The sequence below is a fragment of the Odontesthes bonariensis genome, chromosome 2 (assembly GCF_027942865.1).
Source record: "Odontesthes bonariensis isolate fOdoBon6 chromosome 2, fOdoBon6.hap1, whole genome shotgun sequence".
NCBI lineage: Eukaryota > Metazoa > Chordata > Actinopteri > Atheriniformes > Atherinopsidae > Odontesthes > Odontesthes bonariensis.
Window position 1 is genome coordinate 8,269,802 of NC_134507.1, and position 23,835 is coordinate 8,293,636.

The 23,835-nt window shown below is 41.4% G+C and overlaps 1 protein-coding gene across 14 annotated transcripts in view; it reads right to left on the bottom strand.

Moving 5' to 3' along the window:
- The window catches only part of lrrfip2 (leucine rich repeat (in FLII) interacting protein 2), a 21,431-nt gene extending 5,111 nt beyond the window's left edge, over positions 1–16,320 (bottom strand). For 2 of the 14 annotated variants that reach the window (XM_075475608.1, XM_075475594.1), the window contains exons 1-6: positions 16,079–16,308; positions 14,919–15,048; positions 8,757–8,843; positions 1,570–1,611; positions 927–1,058; positions 416–487 (exon numbers count right to left, since the gene is read on the bottom strand). In XM_075475608.1, the coding sequence (XP_075331723.1) occupies positions 416–487; positions 927–1,058; positions 1,570–1,611; positions 8,757–8,843; positions 14,919–15,008 (423 nt within the window). In that variant the 5' untranslated portion in view covers positions 15,009–15,048; positions 16,079–16,308. Of the gene's footprint in view, positions 1–415; positions 488–926; positions 1,059–1,569; positions 1,612–2,061; positions 2,176–2,456; positions 2,532–3,015; positions 3,073–3,200; positions 3,255–3,618; positions 3,676–4,142; positions 4,242–5,663; positions 5,733–5,855; positions 5,904–7,373; positions 7,446–7,631; positions 7,671–7,813; positions 7,871–8,426; positions 8,487–8,756; positions 8,844–14,918; positions 15,049–15,881; positions 15,986–16,007 lie in introns of those variants that run through there. The other 12 variants (XM_075475585.1, XM_075475528.1, XM_075475540.1 and 9 more) reach the window with 12 other exon arrangements.
- Between the last annotated feature and the right edge of the window lie 7,515 nt (positions 16,321–23,835).

Sequence of the window (23,835 nt, forward strand, 5' to 3'; positions counted from 1 at the left end):
GTTAGTAAACTACCCTTATCGATAGAACGTGAAAGTTGTAGTTGCTGAAGGTGACTGCAGAAATCATTCAGCCAGAGGGCCGTCACTGTGCCAAGAAAAGCCCGGGTAGAAGGTCAAACCTGAGGCAGTACTCTGATCAGTCAGCAGGTGGAGCTTGCTGCTAATCTCACAGCCCTGAACCCAGCAGCATTCTGGGAGTGTCTTTACTTTAGATCAAAACAGGAAGTGAGGAAAGACCATGCAGAACAAACGGGTCATGACACAATTCAGACTGGGAGGACGCAGAGATGCGGCTGTTTAAGGAGGTGCAAGAGGTGCAACAGAAGGGTGTGAATGGGAAGCAAGTGGGTGTTAGTGATGCCATACTGCTCCCAGAGGACAAAAGAAGGCATGCTGTGAGCTGAAGCCCCTCTACCTTTAGCTCTTTAAGCCCTTGCATGTACCGCCCTTCTACATCCTGAATCTGGTCCTTTAGTTCATAGATATCCTGTAGAGCAGATGGAGGGGATGGTCAGGGTGAACTGGGGCATCAGAGAGAGGAGGGGATTGTAAAGGGAAAAATAACAAGGCACTCGTGCGGCAATCTCAAGACAGTCCAGCTGACACAAAACATCAGTACCAAGATATAAAGGGACAGCTTTGCAGGAGACATGTCACATCCAGTCCTCCCGAGCATACGAAGGAATAAAAATGGTTAAAGGAGACACCAAGAACAGGAGGAAGGACACAACAGAGGCGATGCTGTGGGAGGTTCATATGCAGGAGGAACATGTGATGACGTAAATGGCTCAAACACATCACGCATAGATTAACATTTTAGCTCTATAATGCCTCTGAATCTAAAAACAACTTCTCAAGTGCTTATTATTATAGCTAGTTTTGAATACAAATAGAGAGGCGGCACTGGGTGGGTTTGAACAGCTTACCCTAAGTTCGCTCAGATTGGTGTCAGGGTCATAGACGCTGCCAGTGTCTGCGCTTCCTCGCCGTGAGGAGGTGCCCCCCAGTGAGGCCAGGCCGGCTGCTGAGAGGCCCGGGGTGGCGCAGCGGGAGGATGGCTGGGGACACAACGTGTCACAGAGAACCAGTAAGACAAACACCAAACCAGCACAACACGATCCAACATGTTGCTCCGTACATCATCTAATACAGCGCAGCTCTTAAGTGACAGTGCCCAATCTAAATCCTTCTGAGTCACTGTCATACGCTGCAGTGCGTTTTAAAACTTGACAAACCAGCTTAGATTCTGCACGTGTTGTTGTGCACAATAGAAAGACGATGCGTCTCTGTTTACAGCTTAGTGTAGGACTAAACTCAACCAGCATCACGACAGATGTCTCATGCATTGTTATTTCATCACATTTTCCTTCTTTATTCACCTAAATGGGTGTCACCTTGCTCGACAACAAAACAGAAACTTGTCTCAAACTCCTGTTCACACAATCTTAATGTGTAGCTGAAATATAAAGGGAACCTGTAACTGTGGCCCCCGCATGGCTGAGTTTTAAAATAAATGACCAAATCTATGGCGAGAACTTATTCGATGCTACAGAACAATGATTCACTTACCCGACTGTAGTCTGAGTACTGCTTGTCGCATTTTTCATCCAGCTGCAAAAAAGAGAAGAAATACTTTAAAATGCGGTACGGAGCATTGTGACAACGCACATCCTCTGTGCTCATGCTTGGAGCCGATTCACCTGTAAACCTGTGAGTTAGTTAGTTCACGCGTTAATGAGTCAGAGATCAGTGCTGCATGTCCACAAACTGACAACCATACAAGCAACTGACAGGATGAGTGCATTCCACCTCTCTGTTAAAGACGACAACTCTTCTCACACATGCTGCTGCCCGCTGCAGCACAGCACTCACAACCCATTTAGCCATCCTTTAAGTACCCTTCAGCATATCACAAAGTCATGAGTGAAACACAGGCTTTAGGAAACGCCAAACCTTCATTTTCTAAACATATATCATTTCCTTCAGGCATTTCATTCACCCATCGTTGGTGCTGCACTGCAAATCCAAGCACACAGTTGTGAGCTCAGGTCGGGCACTTACGGCGTCCAAATCTGGAATGCTCAAATCGTCGAGGTCAGACACAATACTGCCTCTTCGGTTGGAGCGGCTGAAATAATCAGCAGCTGACTCACTAATGTCCGAGAAGTCAGAAGACTACTTAGCGCGCGCACACAGACACACACACACAGAAGCACACACACACACAGAAGCACACACACACGGGACGAAGAGGAAAGCGGTCAGGAGGAAAAAGAGGAAAACAATGACATTTAAAATCATAGTCAAGCCCACTCAAAGTGTGGGCATTTCAAACTGATATGCAAAATAAAAGAAAGGGCGCAGCTTTTTCAGCTTTTACCACGAGCTCATCTACTACAGTCACCGACAGAACAGCATCTGTCAAAACTTTGCGCAGCCCGTTTGCAACAGCTCACCACGCTGTCTCTCCGGCCTCTGTTGTAGCGGTCCTGGGAAACACTGCTGACAGTGTCATCGTCTGAGGAAGAGTGCTAGGAATATATACACATACAAACAGACACACGATGAGGATCAGTGTCATGTAGGATGCCTGCATGCTCAAGTCTATAAGACACACACACACACACTTTCAGTTAAAACAGATTGTAGATGTCTTTGTATTTAATAGATAACAGGAGAACACTGAGGACTGTAACCTAGTGAGAAATGCCACTCCATGCATGTTCAATTCAACATTGTAGATGTTCAATGAACATTCAACTGTAACAAAGTCAAATAGGACAACCCTGCTGCAACACCTTGGCCTTCACAGAACAGAAGTAGAAATTCTTAGTCCACACACACAATACTCATCAGTGATGCAGTTTCCTGCGTCAAGCTGTGGCCACTGCTATGAGGGACCAACGTTGTGCCTGGCAGGATACAGGTCTCAAAGTGTGTGGGGGGGCAGGTGCCTCTGTTAGCTGTGCGGGTTTGCGTGCACATGCAGGGTGACGGTGGTTTTAAGGTGCTCACCACAGGGCTGCTGCGAGTGGAGCTGGCTCCAGGGGAGTACCAGCTGTATTCAGAGGGCTGTGGGTAGGAGGAGGAGGAGGAGGAGGACAGACATCAGGCCACAGGCAACGACAGTAAGCTACTGTGGAGTGACCATGCAAAAAAAAAAAAAAAAAAATCGTTTGGCAAACTTTCAGAGGACTTACAGTTCTTGAACTGTAGCCTGAGCCGTAAAGACCAGTGTCGTCGTAAATAGAGGCCTGAGGGCACATGTCGGAGACAATGCAAGACTCAGCAAAACATGACAGGGAACATAAATCTTTGACGCAATAGCTAAGCACGTTAAGTAGAGTGACTCTCTCTATATGGGACACGCAACAAACAGAAAGACTGTCTGTTCCCCATCCTTAAGTGGGCCGTCAGGGCTCAAATACAAAAGCCTCGACTTCCCACAAAGTCCGGACTAATCAAATTGAAGTACAAATCTCTGACCCCCCAGTCAAGCGCTTAGAGTGTCCGGGAGCTAAATATAAGCTGTCCCAGCCACAAGAGGGGGGGTTTTCTTCTGAAGGTAACTAGAGGCATGCAGAGCGATGCTGGCAAACTGAGTGGACAGAAACTGACCGTGCTGTAGCTGCGAGGCAGCCCTGTGCCAGTGGTGGAGGACGAGGAAGTGGTGGCCTAGTGGAGAGGAAGGCAGGAGGGAAATGTGACTTCAGAGGACAGAGGGATGCTGAGGCCAGAATGTGAGGTGGGGAGAGATTAAAGAGCCTAAGTGAAAACAGGATGAATGTTTTGCTGACCCTGTAACATTTCGAGCATTCGATTTAAAGTGTTGAGAAGACGGGTCAGATGACAGACTGACACGTCCCAGTTCAGTGTTTCAGTACGGGAGAAAGCGTCGACATCGTCAGTTAGCAAGTGTTCGATACAATTCAAACGGTTAACTGCTGAAGTGGCTAAAGCTCTGAATATCCAAGTCGAGCTTCGTCTTTCTATAACTACAATAACACTAAGCACAGCTGGCATGTTTCTCTCTACTACGCAAGTCAAATAAACATAATAAAGTACATCATGTTGGTAGAAATATAAAAACTTAAGCTGGTCCTGGTTTCCCAGGGTGTCCTTCAGCTCAAAGTTGCACTGACAGCAGGACCAACCCGTGGCTGATAGGTGGAAGTGGAAGATAGAGATGGTTTGGTCTTCGTAAGGCTGGTGTAGTTCCTTTGATCGTGGTACAGTCCAGTCTACAAGAACAGTAATATAACATATGACCTCAAGCGCCAACATTGCAATCGTTATGCTCAAGAGTCAAACCATGCTGTATCATTTCAAATACACTGCCCGTCCAAAAAATTTTTAAAAAAAGTCCCCACCTGGATTTAACTAATCCAATAGGTAAGAGCTTCCCATTGGATTATCTCTGCATGGATGATTATTTAACCTTAACTGATGCGGTGAGTAGCTTCTCATTTCTTAAACAACCATGTCAGAAGGTACATCCTGTGGTCGTTAATCTGTTTCCGAAGGGTCAAATTATTCTTCTATTCTAAGGAGATTGCTGAAACTACTAAAATTGGGTTAAGAACTGTCCAACACATTAAAAACTAGAAGGATAGTGGGGAACAGTCATCTTCAAGGAATGTGGTCAGAAAAAAAATCTTGAATGATCAAGATTAGCGACCACTTAAATGTTTGATGAAATCAAAATCGTAAAAAAAACAAAAACAACAACGGTAGAACTCACGGCTATGTTCAATCGTGAAAGTAAGAGCATTTCCACACGCACAATGCGAAAGTCAACTCAAGGGATTGGGACTGAACAGCTGTGTAGCCGTAAGAAAACCACTCATCAGCGAGGCTAATCGGAAAAAAAGGCTTTAATTTGCTAGGGAGCATAAAGATTGGGCTCTGGAGCAATGGAAGAAGGTCATAAGGTCTGATGAGTCCAGGTTTACCCTGTTATAGAGTAATGGGTGCGTCAGGGTAAGAAGAGAGGTGGATGATTCGATGCACCCATCATGCCTGGTGCCTCACAAACACAAATGTGGGGGCAGTGCTATGATCTGGGGTTACTGCAGTTTGTCAGATTTAGGTTCAGCGACGTTATGCTCCCAAAGAATGAGGTCAGCTGACTGCCTGAATATAGCGAATGATCAGATTATTCCATCAGTGGATTTTTTTTGCACAGGCTCGACTGGTGAAAGAGTGGTTCAGGGAGGACGAGATGTCATTTTCACACACGGATTGGCCACCACAGCGTTCAGACCTTAAAGTGATACTCCGGAGTATCACTTTAACCCCACTGAGAATCTTTGGGATGTGCTGGAGAAGATTTTCCCATCATCACTACAAGATCTTGGCGAAAAATCAATGCAACTCTGGACTCTGGAAATAAACGTTGCGAAACTGTAGAAGCTTATCGAAATGATGCCACAGCGCATGCGTGCCGTAGTTAGAGCTAAAGGTGGTCTGACGAAATATTAGAGTATGCGAAACAGGGCAGTGTTTATTACTGCTTGATCTATGGGCCATAAAACATAGATTAGTAACTCTTATCAGGGCTAAAGGCAGTTCAAGTGAGTCACCACTGCAAGCCACTATAAATCTGCGGTACTTCCATGCTTTCAGTCACAGCTGAGACAACAATACTGCAGCAGAACACTGACCAGCAGGTCCTTCTTCGAGGAGCTGGACGAAGCCTTTTTATTGCCACGCAAGTCATTGTACACAGAGCTCTGTTCAGCCCCGCAAAATGTAAGGGGGAAAAAAAACAAAACAACAACAATATAATGAGACAAACGAAAAACAAGAAAAGACAAAGACGTTGAGGAAAGGATGGTCAAGCCAAAGTTACATACAGTGGAGCGAGAACTCTTGAGGACGGAGCTGGAGGAGAGGCCGTCAGACTGAAGAGAGACCAGGAGTCGGGAGAAGCACGGTCAGAAGATCAAAATCATCTCAGAAGCTGATCATACAGACATGCGTTTACACACACCGTTCTCTATTCACCCCCAAACTTTACGGAAATTAGAGATCAGCAGTGTCCCGAGTTATGTTATGTGTTCCATGCTCATAGGTTTTCTTTAATGGTCTATTTTCTCAGATTCTAACTGATATCTGGCAAAGTTCAGATATTTTTTTTACTTTGTTCTTTTTTTAAAACCATAAAAGATGTCACAACAAACTTAAGTCAATATTGTGTTTGGGCTTATTGTGTTGCTCACACAAATTAAGGGATGCTGCAGGGAAACGGTGCGTCCAGCGTCTGTACTGTAATGAGCAACATAGCTCCTATGACCGGAAGGGTTAAGTGAGCTTGAAATAAAAGTCAAGTACTTTATGTTTGTCTTCGGTCTGTGTCGCATTCGTACTCAAACTGCACCAGAATTTGTTTGGAAGCGAGTTTGCACTTCTTCAAATGATCCACATTAATGGATCGATCACACCAGGGTTTGTTTTCATTCAACTAAGGCTGCGGCTACACGGAAACGTTTTTCACTGTAAACGATACTTTTTCTTATCGTTTCGCTGTCGCGGCCACACGGAGCCGGCGTTCCCACTACCCCAAAACGATAGTTTTTGAAAACGGGTTCCAGAGTGGGAAAGTTTGAAAACGGCCTCGTTTCGTTTCCATTGTTACAGCAAAAACGTTTTTGCGTCAGCCACACGTTGACGCTGGGTGCCAATTTTAACACCTCTCTATTGTCTCACAGCGTGGCGTGACACAGTGGCGTGTGTACTGTATCGTTTCATCGTTGTCGTCTGGACAGCAGCGCGTTTCCGTGTGGTCGCAAGAATTTTCGAACCCGTTTTCAAAAAAAACCTCGTTTCGTTTTCGTGTAGCCGTAGCCTAAACCTCTGAAGAGTAAAAAAACAACAACAACAAAAAACACCCTTAGTATCACTTGTATTTTAAGCACAAGGATAAAAATCTTGAAGATAAAAAAATTGACACGAAAAGATATCAGTTTCGTCAGTTATCAACTACAAACGTTGGAATTCTGAAATCAACCATCATGAAAATCAGAGCTAAAATATGGTGGACATGACTGCTGGAAAGAGATTTGATGCTTAAAGAAAAGTAACCATCCCCGAATTAATCACTTAAATTAAAAGTTAGTTTCTTTCTCCCTCTTATTTTTTCAGCACACCATTGTTAGCTGAACTCGTGCAAATTCCATACCATAACAGTGGCTCTTAATAGTTTGTGAATCGTGTTAATTTTCTATATATCTGGGAACACTGTGAGCTTTTCACACATGTTCTAAAAGCAGGAAACCTAACAGACTGACAGACAGGAAAGATGGGAACATTTTCCTGAAGGAAATTTCTGGATGCATTTGTAACACTGTCACACAAACGCACACAGAACGCACCAAGCCGTCCTTTCTACGGGAACTGGACCGACTCTTGTTAGACCCCAAATCCCGTACGGCTGATGACGTTGACTTCGGATTAAAAAAACATTTTTTTTTTTTTAAAATTGAGAAAAACCATTAGGCGTCATTTTGTTGAAGAACAGTAAATCACCACTGAGTATTACCAAATTTACGTATTTCATTCTATAAACATTTATTTAGCTTTCCTGAAAACAACAACGGCTTTCACACATCAGCGTGCTTCTTTGTACCCACCCTGTAGCTGCGGACTGACATGACATCATCATCCAGCCCCTGTTAATGTGGAAACATGGAGTCACAGTAGAGGAGCAGAAAGAGACAAACATGGACGATGAGATATCAAGTGCAGGATTAAAGAGGAAGGAAGAGAAGAACTAAAGGGAAACCAAGAGGAAATGTGTGAGGAAGATACAGACCCGATGACGGCTGCTGGCTCTACTACTACTAGAGGCTCTGGCTTTTTCTGCTTCAGCCTAGAATCAGGAAGGAAGGTTCGTAAGAATTATAAAGCGCGTGTAAAGAGGTTGCCGTAATTCGCAACAGTTCCCATGCAAAGGCCAAGCCATGCGAAGCCCCATCTGCATGTTTATCACCAAACAGATGTTAAACATTTGCAAATATCCTCTCCAAGAACACAGGCACACAAAATGAATTAGGCATAGTGTCATCTAGGGTTACACACTACAAAGATCTTCTCTCTTTATCAATAGAACTGCACAACTGCAGATTAATTCCGAGTATTAAATATGGCTGCGTTTTAACGACTACAGTTCAAACCACCTCCTTGCTTGCAGCCTCAACCACACTTAAATAAAGCCAAAGGCCAAAGGCCTGCTCTCCAAACACACACAGTCACAGATTATGGTGTCTCCAAAGCAAATACACTGTAGAGACATATTTCTACGGTGAGGTACAAAGTAGTCTGGGAGTCAAGTGCAGCTAAGTGGTCAGGGTTGACTGGGGCTCTAGCCCACACAACAGGCTGTGTTAGTGGAAAAAGAAAGCAACAACAATCCTTTGCTTGCCTACCATCCACTGGTGGATCTGACCCCATTTTCTGTTGCTACTGCTGGATGAGTGGTGAGAAAGCTGGATAGAGAGGAAGTGCCAGGAAAAACATACAATCATACTTCAAAACTGCTGAAACACAAAAACTGGGTGACATTTGCTTCAGGAATAGAACTTCTGGTTTCATCTGTGGAAATGCAGCACTTTCATTTTTATACACACCAGACCAACTCCCATATTCAATGCACCATTTATCTGCAGCACTTATGGGGCGTTACACCAGCTTGCTTGATGTGCTGAACAATGCTCCCGGTGCATCGCTGCACATCAGGTCCATTTTGCGTTGTGTACCTCTTTCTGTTGCCGTTCCAGTTCCCTCATTCGAATATCCCTGGCCTCTGCCCGAGCCGCTCTCTTTGCTGCCAGCCTCGCCTCCGCCTGTGAGACACAACATGGACACACCTGTCAGCCGTGAATGGAAACTTGGAAGTCACACCCAAGTTTCAGAAAGCAAACAAGGGGAGAGCGCCAGTCGAACAGATAATCAAATTAAAGTTAAATTTAGATGGACACATTTGAATTTTGAAAACAATTGTTTCTTTTATTGAATTGTGAGACTGAAAAATAAACCTATAAGCCAATTTTTTCTTTATGCTTGTTCATCTCAAAGAGCAGTGAAAAAACAGTAACAAGAAGAAGACTACACACACTTACAGAAAACTTTACAAGGGTAATGTACTGAATCTTAATGGACAGTTAGACAGTGGCAGCGCTCTTTATGTACAATAAATTACACCATTCATTCATATTATGGAAGGCTGAAATTGCCATAATCCCAAATAAGTACAAAAAATATATATGTAAAATACTTAATAAATAAGTCAATATGCCAATAAAAGCTACAATTTAAAGCAAATATTTACATTTAGGGAATGAATGTGTAGAATATGAAATGAACTGATATTTCTGCTTTTATTCCAAACTGTATTCATCTTTGCGTTAATACATAAATTTATTGACTTGGACATTTAATCTATAATTTTATTCACTGATTTATTAATTTATTATTTTAGAACTGCATTTATTTGTCAATTGTTCTTGAATTTTCAAAGTTATTTACTTATTTCGTTTTCATTCTGCAATACATCTAACTAAATTCCTTTTACACTTTTCTATTTATTTCTCTCTCATTTGTCCTTTGCATTTCTCTCTTTTCATTTCTTTAAGCCCATTTATTGTACATACATACTGTAGGCATGTCTGCTCTATTATTAAAATGAAGATGGTCGTTGTCATTCAACAATAAAAAGGCACCTAACTCAAGGGATGAACCTGTGTTATGTCAACAAATCACGGACAACTTAGCAAAGATCCAATTTTAAAATGTATCTTTACACACTTCATTTATGGCAGATCGTAACAAAGATGCATCATTTTTCATCATTTCATTTACCATCTCTACAAAAAAATGCCAAAGATAGTACAGTAGTCAGTTTGACAGGCATAAAACAGCAGTTTTGCACTAAAGAGTGATTCCCAAACAGCCATAGGTCAAAAACGTGATATATCTCAGCATTTTTGGCAGCATAACCCTAAATATTTGAGAAAACTGGACAAGTGGAGGATAAAAGAAGAGGCAAGCAACAGCAAGTAAACAGTATCTAAGTATGTTGTCCATAAAAAATAGGAAACAATGAAGAAATACATCGGGACCTGACACAGATCCATCTACTGTTCAATGAAATGGTCAGAAATGGAATCCATGGTAGGAGTCTAAAAGAAGTAAAACGGTGACAAAAAGGCTGAGGTATGCCAAATGACACAAGACTGAAAATCAGTGGCAACAGGGATGAATCCTCCCCAGAGCCCGGAACAGAACAAAAGGCAGCCGACATCCAAAGAAGAGCTTTGGAATGTCCTTCAAGAAGCCTGGAGAACTAATCCTGAAGCCTATATGTAGGAATTACAAGATATTTGGTCTAAGAGGGTTAAGAATGTGTAGAAAAATAAAGGCAGACATAACAAATATTGACTTTCAAGCTCGTTAGAATGGTACATGCTCCATTTTTGCCATTATATACTGTATTTCCATTAATGTTGCCAAGATTCAATAAACTGCTGCACCCATTTCTGATTTCTCTAGCATTATATGAATAAATAAGGGGTGGCTTAAGACTTTTTTCGCATTACTATATGTCAGAGCAACTGCTTAAACACATTAAAGAGCAATGGAAAATGTAATTCCTTCTAAATGTGTAGTGTTCTATTCAGTACATACCATTAAAAGGGTGCACATTATGTTCTGTTTGTCACCTTTAAAAGAAAACCCAGACTTGCTAAGACCATAAAATATTCACATCAGTCTTCAAAATATAGCTGGGCAAGGCCATGGACACTGTACAGCGTAAATTCTTTACAGAGGCTAAACTAAACAGATCTTTGCTGGCCGGTTTCATTTGGGAGCTACAGCTCTGTGGTCCTCTTAACGCTTGGATTGCCTCATCCGAAGCAACATATGTGAACCATCAACTTCAGGAGGGCTGATTTAAAGCCCTCGTGGGGGAGCTGCCAGCAGCGCACGAACAAAACTTGCTTCTTCTCAGACTGTTAACGCAGAGGGCAGTTTCACACACACAAAAAAAAAATCAAACTCCCTAACCGTTAAGCACAGCCGTGTCTATGTAAAACGTGCACGAAACCTAATAAAGTCTCCTCAAGGGACAAAAATGGAAACTCTGTCCCAACTGAGTCAGAATGTATGAAGGAAAGAATTTTATGGAAAAGCTCAACAGAAGGCACTGATTTAAGCAACCCCTGCACGGCTCAGGGAGGGTCACACAGGTAACTATGTAGCCGATCCTTCCATTACATATTTATTAGCAATTACATACCACACAAGCTCTAAGACTAAACATTCTAACAACAAAGAATGGCACATAAGCTCACGGAGCCCAACCCTTTATCTCTAACTAAGAGTCCATAAATACTGGGGGTAGTGTGTACAGTATCTCACTGCAGACAAACACTGTCAGCATTCCAGCTATTCCTTATCTGCACTAACAGAACAGAAGGCCTGAGAGTATAGCTATTCCTGTTTCAATAATAGCCTGAAGTGAACAAACACAACACAAACAGTGACAACATTACAGACGGTGAAAAGGAGAGATGGTCCGCGCCAGTCCAGAGGGGATCGGTGACAATCAGAGTATGTTTCAATGGATCAATGTCAGGAAGCCAAAGAAGCAAACAAAGCTTCATAGAGTTGTTGTGTGTGTCTCCTTAAAGGTCTTAACACTAAAAGCGTGTCACTGACAAATTTCTCAGACCCAGGTTGGTAAAATCGACAAAGCAGTGATGGTTAGAAATCAGTTATCGCCCCTCTCCTTCCTCATTAGCAAAGATCAGGGCGTAAAACACTCAGGAAACTAACAAACTTAAACTGAATTTAATCAGCAAGTTGATGACAAGCCAAACTTTGCTATTGTTGGGTGGTCTCTGAAGACTGTATAAAGACTACTAATGAGGTAAAATAAGCTTAACCACAATATAGGACAACTGCTCGTAAAGCGATTCTCTCGTCTCAGCGTAGTGTACAGACGCGCATTTTTAAAGTTAAATTTGGATTAAAATGGCTTCCTTGACTTGATAAACCACAAAGACAACTTTACTTATTCTGATTAAAGTGTTGTCAGGAAAAAAAATAAGATGCGGGTGTCAGACTCATTTAATCGCACAAGAAGAAAACGCAATAAATCGGGGGGCGGAGTCCAACCGAGATGTTCAATATCATGCTTGGCATAAACCTAAGAGGGGAAGTGAAGTTCTTAGTGCACGAGGAGAGAGAACGAGAAAGCCAGAGAGAGGGCTGACTGTGTGCTCTGCACCTGTTGAGCTGTCTGACAGTGTGACCTGCTCTGCACAGCAGCGCAGCTGAGCTCTCTGTCTCTGTCCTATCTATAGACTGGCCCCATCCGTGGCCGACTCTGACGGCCACATCGCGGTCCGGGGAGGGTAACCTGAGCAGCTCAGCCTCACCATTAAACACCTCAAACACTCGGGCAGACAGGAATTCAGGGTTCAGAGCTCATTTACAAAAGAAATTAATAAAATGACTAAGTGGAGAGCATGGAGTATCACCAGCTTCCTTATTGTGGTGAAGGTTACAGCACTCCTCATTAAATCGGAAGGGCTGGAATGCCGGGACAAACACATTCACAATCTGAATAAGATGCTGATGTGTAAATACTGAGTTTGCTGTAACGACTGTTGGCATCTGCATTAAAACAACTCTACAGTTAAAAACAACCATCTATCTGCACTTGTTTATATGGATACAGAGCCACTGTTGTAAATATGTACATGTACAGTAAACTAGACACGCTAAATTGTCCAACATTATGTAAATCACTCTCTCACAGGTCTGTTCTTGTGTCGGTTAGATGATTCCACACAAGTCCCTCGTTGCAGGCTATTTTCTTTTAACGAGATAAAAAAAATAAAAACAAAAAAAACAATTAAAAGGCTCACTTTGCCACGGAATGGAAATAAATCAATCTGGAAGTCTATGTTTACAAGCCTGACGATAGTATGTGCTTTGTTCTCTAACCTGATAAGTGTCTTGAACATGTGGGAAAGGTGAAAGCGGGACACTTCCCATTGCAACAGTGACTCGCTGATATCACACATAAAACTCACACAGACTATGAACCACAAGCTTTGACACAAAGACATTCCCTCTCTTCACTGAGGAGGGCGAAGAGCTGCCTTCACTTCAAGAAGCATTAGGTACCGTAGATCCTAATAACAGAAACCACAGATCTGAGATGATCGCTTCGTGCTGACCCCATTGGCCACAGCTAATATTCTGCCCAGTAATATAAGGGGCCTCTGAGCTCGGCTGGTGACGGTGCAGGCTCAAATTCAGAGTCATTCTCACCAGCGACGCATGCCAAGCACAAACGGGAAGGCTGTGAAGAGAAGTTAACTCTAAGGTAGACGCAAAGGCAGTGAGATGAAGAGCTTTTTTTTTTTTTTGGGAGGGTTGCATTATGAAAGTTAGACACTGACCCCTTGAACTTGTTGAACACTCGATCTAATCTTTGGTTTGCGCCACAAAGAGATTCAGATTTAGGACCTGACTGGGAGGGTCGGATGACTCATGTTTCTATGATCAGCCTGCATGACTATAAAGAGAGCAAATGGAGCCGTGCGCTTGCTGCTCAAGAATGAGACACGGCACAGCTTTCAAACAGCATAGATTATGCTCTTACAAAGGGCCAAGACAAATATCTACGACTAGCTGGCTTATCCAGCATTAGATTGTTGCTTTAAAAGGCGAAAAAAATTAAAAATAAAAATTTTAAAAATCAACTAAACTGCTATGAAACATTTTATGTACATCTACCAAATGTAAAGAAAATAACAAAAAAATGCAAAGTCATGAACTGATCTTTGCATTTGATGTTTTTTGAAAGACTTTTCTGAAAAAAAAAAAAGGAAAGAAATGGAGGTTCTGCTGTGGAACAAAATGGAATAATCCCAGGGCATGTCGTTACAGGCCAGGCAGCCTTTCTCCTCTGCCCATGTTTCTTCCCCCCCAAACAAAAACACTTCAAGTCAACTCAGCCTCTCTGCGGTCCAAACCAGCTGTCTCCACTCATCTTCGCACCAAAACGCAATTAACTAGCGAAACCTGAATATCCACATTTAGATGCCCAGTTGCAGGCACAGCTTTGACCGGAACACCTCAAATCAGACCGAGAGATTTAGCACACCTCAGCCAGCATGCAGCAGGTATAGGCCTGGCGCTGGACGAAGAACCTCAAGTCTGAGGTTTGACACATCACAAAGACAATGCTCAGCAGTGATCAGAGCTAATGGATTTTCTTCATCTACACCCTAATTTTTAACATTTCTCCCCCACTTTAAACAACCCACAAACTGAAAGCTGAATATACTTTTTTTTCTCTCACCCCCAGTCAGTTCTTTTGCGTCCAATATGTCCAAAAACAAACGATAAATAAGTCCTACCACACAACTGAACAGTAGGAAGACGATGAGAATATTTTTCCTCGGTGTGAGTGAGGCGATTGATTAAAGTCTACATGTGCGTAAATGTATTCAAGCTTTGGCGAGACACTTTATGAATGAGTTAGCTGAAAAGGTCTCCCTTTCAAACGCAGAGCTGTCCGATGAGTCTCATAAGTGCTGATAATGGTTTCAGTTGTCTACTTGTGTTGCTTTTATTTTAAAGTGGACGGTGCGGCTGCTCTAATCATCCAAAATAGAATACAAGAATAAAAAATACTTTATTCATCCCCCAATGGGGGAAATTCAAAATCTGAATCTGACTAAACAATTCTGATGAAGCCATTTCAAGGATGCGGTGATACAAGAACATCTTAGCAAGGTGAAATCTCGTTTGCATTGACCCGGCAGTGGATAAATGGAGCAGTTCAGGGAGGACATAACCCAGGCTCAACACAGTGGGCTCATGATAGAAAGTGAACTTACCTCCCGAGCGATGCTGCTCAAAGCCTCATCTTCTGCCGAAAACCGGTCTTTCAAAGGAGCACGCTTTCTTCCAGAGCCTTGTGTCCCCATGGCGTCACTGCAACTGTGGCTTCACCAATTCTGTCTGAGACTGGAAAGTAGACAAAACTGTGTATAAATACTTTGAGGAAAAAAGAAGGAGCAAAAGAAAACTATTTCAACAGCTTTGTAAACAATGTCAAGCGTTACAGCAACGCCGTATGCCACAAACGCATATTTAGATCACGAGTGTTTGCATAAAAAGACACATATTTTACGTCTCCAAATCAGACTGCACTGAACTTGCATTCCTCTAGCACGCATGAGCTGAACATCCATGCAATATCTTAACTAAATGGATCACCAGACTAAAAGGACACTGTAGCTTGCTGGTGCAGACACGAGGGATAAACGCTTAATGACCCGGCTGAGTCAAAGGATCTAAGTGACACATGAACACTAAATGCAGACGTCTGGTTGGTCTAAATGTTATGAATACAAATAAAAATACGCAAACGGTCTAAAAACGGTAAACGCAACTACAGCAGCTGATAGCTACCATGAACTGAACGATATTATACTATTTTCGTTGCAGGATTTAAACAGCTTGAGTTGACCAAAGAGCTCCACTTTTGAGGGCGGAACAATGGTCATACAGCTGTGTTCAAATGTAACAAAATTCAAATTTTCCATCCACTAACAAAGCCAACTTTTGTCGTCTAAATTTCGATAAAAAGGAAAGAATCAACTTTAACTAGGTTTAAGCTAAAGTAACACCAACGGGCTAGCTGGATTGACTTGCGTTATCTGTTACTATGGTTAGCCACCTTTTAGGTAAGCTAACTGAGGCTAACTAGCATTTCTTTCTCCTGGAATTTTCATTGAAAAGTTTCCCCCATTTGGGCTCTTTACTGTCCCAACACTGAACCTAATGCTTTAACAAACCGAGAGGTGTCAGGACGTGTCCTTCCGACGACAATGACCCCCAGTACCGAAGACCTTCCCTATGAAGCAAAGCCTTAGTTGACCAATTTAGCAGGGTAGTTAGCTAGGTTAGCCATTGAAGCTAACCTCAGGCAGACAGGGCAAACTGGGACTGATCCTCCCGTCAAAAATTCCCAACACCAGAATCATGACGTTACCTTCGTTTGCCTCCTTTACAACAAAAAAAAAACTATGTCAAGGTGTTGATGTCCCTTATATCCTGGTGATTTAGGGGGCGAACCATTCGGTTTGTCTTCACAGATTGGTAGGTGTTTTTGTCCACACTGACAGCTGTCATCAGTCCGCCTTTCTTTCCACCGCTGTCCACTGTCCCCCTTACCCAGTTTCCACACGCTGGTTAGCTCAAAATGTCCCGGATGTTAGGGAAAAATTAGGGTGTGATGCTAGCTTCAGGGACCGTCGGGGAATGTCAGCTGTTTGTACCCGTCGTGGGGAAGGAATGTTTTTTCCACTCACTAATAATTAATAGCTCTTGTATAACAACATACCTTAGGGGCTGGCCTAGAATGTGTTGAAACAAGTAACGACCAGACATGTTTTTGTCACCGTTTTTTTTTTTAATTTTAAAGTCTGTAAAGGCTGTAAAGTACGGTTTCATTGCTTAAACCTTTTTTTTTCTTTTTTTTATTGCATATTGAACATAACATATACACAGGAAAATATTACATCACAATAGAACAAAAAGTAGTTACAAAAATAAAATATGTTTCCCCGTTTTTAAGTTAGAGATCCATAAACAAAATAAGTGAAAGGGAAAAAAATAAAAAATAAATAAAAATATAAGTAAAATAAAAGAGCGCGAGGTATATGATTTAAATTAAATTATATTCTTCACATAATCTCCTTGTTTTGCTGGCTTTAGAATTCATACAATTTTCCAAAGATCCTAAATAGGATGAAAAGAGTATTTTAAATACAGTAATGTTTGGATGCTGGTGTGTAAATTTAGTACAATGAATATGAAATTTAGCAAATATTAAAAGATAATTTCCCTGGATTTCTTTCCTCATTTTGTGTCAGACCAAATAAAACATGCTGGATGTTCAGTTTGTAATAGAAGTCAATTTTGTTGTTTATAAAATTATTTAGGCCAATCCAAAAGATATGAGAGAAGTTGCAATCCCAAAAAAATGACATATTGTTTTCATCTGCATTGCCACAGAAGGAATAGTATGGTCAATATTGATCTTGTATTTTACAAGAAGGGTCTTGACTGGATAACATCTTTGGAGCAATTTAAATTTAACTTCTCGTACCTTATTTGTAATAAAAAATTTCCTTGACAATTTCATTGATTAAACACAAACCAAACATTGAAGTTAACAAATGTCACAGTGTGAAGGAACCAAACGAGCAGTTATACTTTGTTTTCATTGAAGAAAATTGAAGTTATTGAAGTTTCATTGAAGTCATATTTTTGTTGCAGTTTATAGAACGCTAATGGCCAAGAAGAAATACTTAAATATGGACCCCTACATCACGAAAAGCTGGGAAACCTTCCAAATTACAAATATTTTCATAATTTTTTTTCAACCTTTCCTTATAATGAGTTATTTTCAGTGTGTTCACAGGCTAACTTTAAACAAATCTAAATTTGATGCGAACAACACACATGTACAGTCACAGAAAAAGGGACAAAAGAATGTTAACCATTAATCAATTCATTTTTATAAGTAAAAACTCATCTGGGAGTTGTGGATACTAATTGACACTATAATCGTCAGAGGAATCTTGGTCCATTCTAACTGAATACAAGATTTCGGCTGCTTAATAGTACTTGACTGTTGTTTGCTTCTCCTCATAATGGGCACTGATGTGAAACTCATCAGCCTTTCTGTGCAGTGTTGATGTATGGCTTCCTCCTTGTGTATTAAAGTTTCAGGTTACATTTCTGGATGCAGCAGCGGACTAAGTTGAGTCGCAATAATTTTCCATGGTACTCCTGAACCCATGTGGCTATCTTGATTATGGAGGAATAACAGTTTCTCATGCAATGCAGCCTGTGGGCATTGCATGAGCAGCCAACAGTGGTTTCAGTCCTTATCCTTTATCCACTGAGATTTCTCCAAACTCCCTGGATCTTTGCACATTATCTTGCACTCTACATGGTCAAAGAATGAAGCTCTTTGCAATCTGGTCTTGAGAAATATTTTCTTGGAATTTGTAGATGATTGTCTGACAGAGTTTGGCACAATGCAGGGAGCTACGGCTGATCCTTGCAATATGTTTGTTCTTGTTATGTGTAACTAATGTAATTAGAACAATATTCAAACAAAGGACTTGTAAAGATTGGGGTCGGTCTCAATCAGGGCTTCTCCTTGAAGAACAGAATCATGGGCCTACATAAGATCTGAGTTGTTGCAAACACCTCTACTCTTCTCATTTAACTGGATTCATGAAAAACTGCGACTATAATCCAATAGCAGTAAGTGTAATTGTAAGGCTCATCACAATGGAGTTACTCAGTGCTCAGTTATTTATACGTGGCTAGATGGTCCTTTGATTGATCTCAAGAACAAAGATTCATCCAAAAGGCACAGTGGAATTGAAGTTTCCAGCTTAATTTGCACAAAGCAAAACTGAGGAATGTACATAATAAACGGGATTCAGAAGTAATCAAAATTATTCAGTTCCATAATTCAATTCCTTTCTCCCTCCTTAACTTCAGCAATGTTTCTACTTTATTTATTATTGCTAAAGCTGTCATGAAAATAATCTTATAGCTCTATTTTAATCATTCACTATTTGTATATTGAGATCCATAACCAAGAATTCAAATGACATGTACACATTTAACAGCCACCGTAGAAGCCACCTTTCACAAAATGATAGAAGTTGTCCAATTCTTACCTGGAGGCCCGTAAGGAAATAGAAAAAAACACGCCAATTTCATTCTACTTAAAATGTGTAGCACCTGTAGCTTTATTCCAAATTCACCAAAGTAGTAGCCCAGTGCATTTGTGCCGGATATTTTGAAGAGTTTCCCGCCCTTTAAACTGCATCTTTCTTACAAACTGAAAACTCTCTGAAGTTGCCGTAGGCCTACAGTACACATGCCATTTGTTTGTGCAAGTTACTCAATAAAATCAAATCATGAAACATATTTTCACCTAAACCAAACTGTACTATTAAATCATCATATGATACTAACTGCCAAGCACTGATCTTATTAATTTGACCATAAATCACGACAGGAGTCCAAAAGTCTCTGTCGTCTATTGTCACGCAGATTTTGTCCACACGAGGGCAGTAGTGGATAACAATTTAATCTAGCTCAAGTCAAATGCCATGTTGCATCAAGGTTGTACCACGTGTGTGGCCAAAGTGTCCAGTGCGCTTTTTCTTTACAGTGGTTACAGAAATTTGATAATTTATTAATTATCTTAAAAGAAACATTCCAATAATCTGTTGCAGACTGACAGGTGGCAGTCTAATACCTTGAAATAATGTCAGGGACGATAAGTAGCTCATGTTATATAGGCAACACATGAGCTTGCATCTACACATGTTTGCAATGCAGCAGCAGTGGGTCTTTTTACAAACAGTGTGAACTTTAGGACAAATATAAGGGGACTTTCACACAGATACTTTCTGGACCTGCATGGGAATTCCCATATAAATGAAATTCCCAAAACGTAGGAAACACACACGCACACACTTCTTTAGTCTTATTCTTCCTCATTACAGGAAGCTAATGCTAATGACTGTTTTGTCTTGATCACCCCTCTCTGCCTCTCTGTTTGTTACTGTGCAGACAGGGTTTACTAGAGTCTTAACCTAAAGACATCTTCAGCCCTACTGTCTCCACACTACCGCTCCTGATTAAATTTCTCCTCAGTCATCACTTTACACACAAATGAACCATTTTCTACTGCCAAAATGATAAAGGATTGCATTGATGTTAAGCATACAACCCTGTTTTGCAGCTGACAAATCAAACTGTCATGATAGAAATGCATTCTCTGTCTTAAAGTTGCTGTGCTGACAGAACAAAGAGTCTTTGGAGTTTAAAAAAAAAAAAAGATCTACAAATGTACAGATATGTCAAGTCTGTTTTTCAACACAACTCCCACTGCTTGCTCTGTTCAGACTTGCAGCAATGTGTTTTTACTGTAACAGAACAAACACCTATGAGAGTTGGAGTTTGGTTATTGGTTATCTAAAGTAAACAAAGTGTGTACATTTTGTTGGACAAGCCGTAGGTGGAAGTAGTGGAGAAAAACAGAGGGCCTGAAGGCAGCCAGACAGTGCTTAAGTGTGTTTGTCTAGTTTTATGGCCCTTTTAACTCTCAAACACTTGGCTTGTTTTCCTGGGATAGACAGGCGTGTACTCAGCTGCACCAAATCTGAATGTCACCCATCCTGTCTGTTGTGTCTTTTGTCTTCCTTAGTACTCTCATCTGCTACTCTCACCTAGTAAACACTCTGCTGAAGCACATGTTTTCTGTGCGTGCATGAAGAGGGATTTGTATAATTTTGGATGGCAGGCTCTACCAGTCGGTGATCAGTGGATGGAAGTGCCTCCCACTGCGCTAACAGGACTGGATGAATTGTTAACTGGTCTGTCTTTAAGCCTCACTGTCCACTGAAAAGGGGTAGAAACCATTGAGCCTCAACTTGTAATTACCCCATGGAGGGCAATGCTTCTCCCTCTCTCCATCTCCTCTGGAGCCCTTTGAAGATGCTCCGTAGGGAACTGGTTGTAATCAGGACACATGACTCATTGATTACTTCTCTACAGTCTCCCAGGAACACAACTCAACGAGTGGACACTGCAGCAGGGGGATGGTAGTCTCCTCAGACTGTACAGACAGAATGAACAGTACGACTTGGATCCTGGAGACAAATTAAACCATATAACCAGTTGGACTGGCATTGTTTTTCTGGTTGTTAGGTCATTCTGTCTGTTTCGGTGGCTATTCATTACTGTCCTGAGCCAGGAGGAGCAACCATATGTCATAGAAGGCCATGAAAGTGCAGTTTTTCTCTCCAACCCTCATTAGTACGCCCATTAGTAGCTAGAATGCACCTGGTGCAGGGGTAGGTGCCAAAAAAAGAAAGAAAAAGCATACATTCTGGCCACTAAAAACAAAAATAAATGGCCACAGTAAAGAGAAAAACAAAATATAATATTTATCATGAAATAAAAAAAATTTAAAAATCACTTGGGCCTTTTTGGACATGAAGAACAATATATGACATATTATACCATGTCATTATGTCTTTTAACAAAAACTGGATCAAAACGCAGAAGCAATGTGTGAAACTCTGAGCACACTACATGATTCACCAGCTTGTGGAGCCACCTTTGGCAATAGCATGACGTATTTGTTTTCTAAATGTCTCTCTTCGATGTGGAGGACATTTGGCCCTCTTTTTTCTTTTTTTTACAGCATTGATTCTGTTCATTGAGGTTTGCATGCATTTGTTTTTTCCACAGCTCTCTTATCGTACTGCCACAGTATTTCAGGCAGATTGAAGTCTGAACTTAGACTGGTTAACTGGAACACCTTTATTCTTCCCGTTTTAGACATTCTATAGTAGATTTTAATTGTGCTTGGGATCATTGTCCTGTTGCATGACCAAATTGTGGCATGACCAAAAAAGGTTTTAGCTTTCAAACAGATGAATTTGACTCTGGTATTAAGAGGAGTTCCCGGTCGACTCAGTGCATGCAAAGCATCCAGGTCATGGGGCTGCAAAACAAGCCCTAATCATCAGCCCTCCACCACCATGCTTGACAGTTGGTATGAGATGTTAATGCTGATATGCTATGTTTGGTTTTCTCCAAATGTATTGCTTGTGAACCCAAGCCATTCTGCCACTCTCTTTCAAAGTTACTTTCTTCTGTCAGCCACTTCAAAGCTTGTTGAGTCTTTTTCTAATTGTACTGCCGGGCTGTTTGAACCTTTAACATGCTGTACATGGCTCTACAATGTGAGAGATTTTATGAAGTTTCTCTGCGCATTGTACATTCTGACCTTGGTTTGAACTTTCTGGGACGTCCACTCCTAGAAAGATTGGCGCCTATCTTAAATGTTTTCCACTTGTGAGTAATCTTGCTCACTTTTGAATGATACACTCAAAATTGTTTGGAAAGACCTTATAACCCTTCCCAGATTGATGGGAAGCAACACTTGCTTCTTAAGGATCATTGCCGGCCGCTATTAGCAAAGACTCTTACTTCCCTACTAATCTGTTTAAAAACAGCACACAAATTTGCATGGTTCACATAGCTCTTAATGGGCCGGGGTTGCACATTCATGAATCTTGCAATTAGTCGCATGACTGGAACTTTAGCTGGCTTCTTTTCACCACATTTCTTACATTATTTCTGAAAAGGCACTCTGGATATTTTACAGTCTCCAAGTAGCAAAAGGTTGAGCAATGTAAGGAGTCGCTGCAGAAAGCAACAACAGAACAGTCATCGTTGATTTTCCTGTAAACACAGATTGTATCCCTGTTGCTGGACATGCACTAAATTCTTAAAAGATACTTCATTTGGCAGTGAGCGAGACATCTCCGGTAAATAGAGCAAGCAAAAAATAAGTAGACCGTAAAAACAGCCATAGAAGATGTCTTTTGATGTTTCTGAGCTTGCGCTCTGGACACCTGTGGGGTTAAACCCAGTGACAGGCCGTTCTATGTGGACATGGTGAGAGGAGATAATTGGGTCATTACATGTCAAGAAGCTGAATTAAAGCCTGAGGTAATGTTTTAGGCAGTTACAATTTCTTTGTGCCTGAAAAAAAAAAAGCATTTTTAGACGAATTCTTAAAAAACCTTTTTTTCCTTTAGGTGAAAACTGTGAGATTATTTTGCTTCTATGGTAACGTTCGCACTCACAAACAGAACATATTTGTCAGTTAGCTGTCATGAATGATATATGCAATAAGGTTTGCTATTTGTATTGAATTGTCCTTTGGCAGTCAAGCATTGTGGATGTCTTGATTTTCTCAGGTCTGTGACTGATCCACTCTTTTTGCTTTCTCTGAGAGAGAATTAGGGATGTGGGGTGTGTTGTTCAGACCTGTTCAGATGGCAAAACAAGAAGCAAGAGTGCGTGGAGCTGCAGACAACCTACATACACACAGTCACTCATTCATGTCATTGTTGATGACCACACCGGAACAACAGAGGCAGAAAAGGCCTGCAGCAAAGAAAGTTGAAAAAGCCAATGACGTAATGCTGTCCGCTCACTTGAGATTTGCAGAGAAGCTTCGCCTTGTCAGAGGTGATGACCTTTTGTACAGCAGTATATATGCTACCACGCTTCCTCTACTTGTTTGTCTTCGCTCAAGATGCGATCGATGGCTGATAACACTTCAGGCATTCGAAGTCAACATTTCTGGGTAAAAAGCGAATCATAAACAAGGCAGCTGCCGAGCAGATAGCTGCCGCGTACATTTGTGTGTTGTCTGCATCTGTGTGCTCGCAGGGTTTTAAATGATGTGAACTGTGTGAGGTGGCAACCATTTAAAGGCCTATAATTCTTTATTTGCCCGTGTTTAGCATCCTCTTGCCTCCTGCCCTGTATAAAAAGAATGGGTTGTCTAATCAGGGTCTTCTTTGAGGGTGGGCTGGGCTTATTTGCCAATTGACATTTGGTGAAAGGGTGTTAGATGAAAAAAGCTCCTCACACCATGAGGTAGAGCCTTAACACCAAAACTCATTCAGACGTGTTGTGTTTGTGTGTTGAGAGGAACTCGTTTTACCACTCTCTATTCCGGGCTGTGGTAAATGAGTAGATCCATGCCTGCAGACTTTACTTCATAAATCCTTTTTGTGTAAGGAAATAGGTTGAATGCATTTGCCTGTTTGCTCCTTTTCATTGTTGTGAGAGCATAATAGATGCAATTACATGTTGATAACCTGTATTTTGGATCTGTTATCT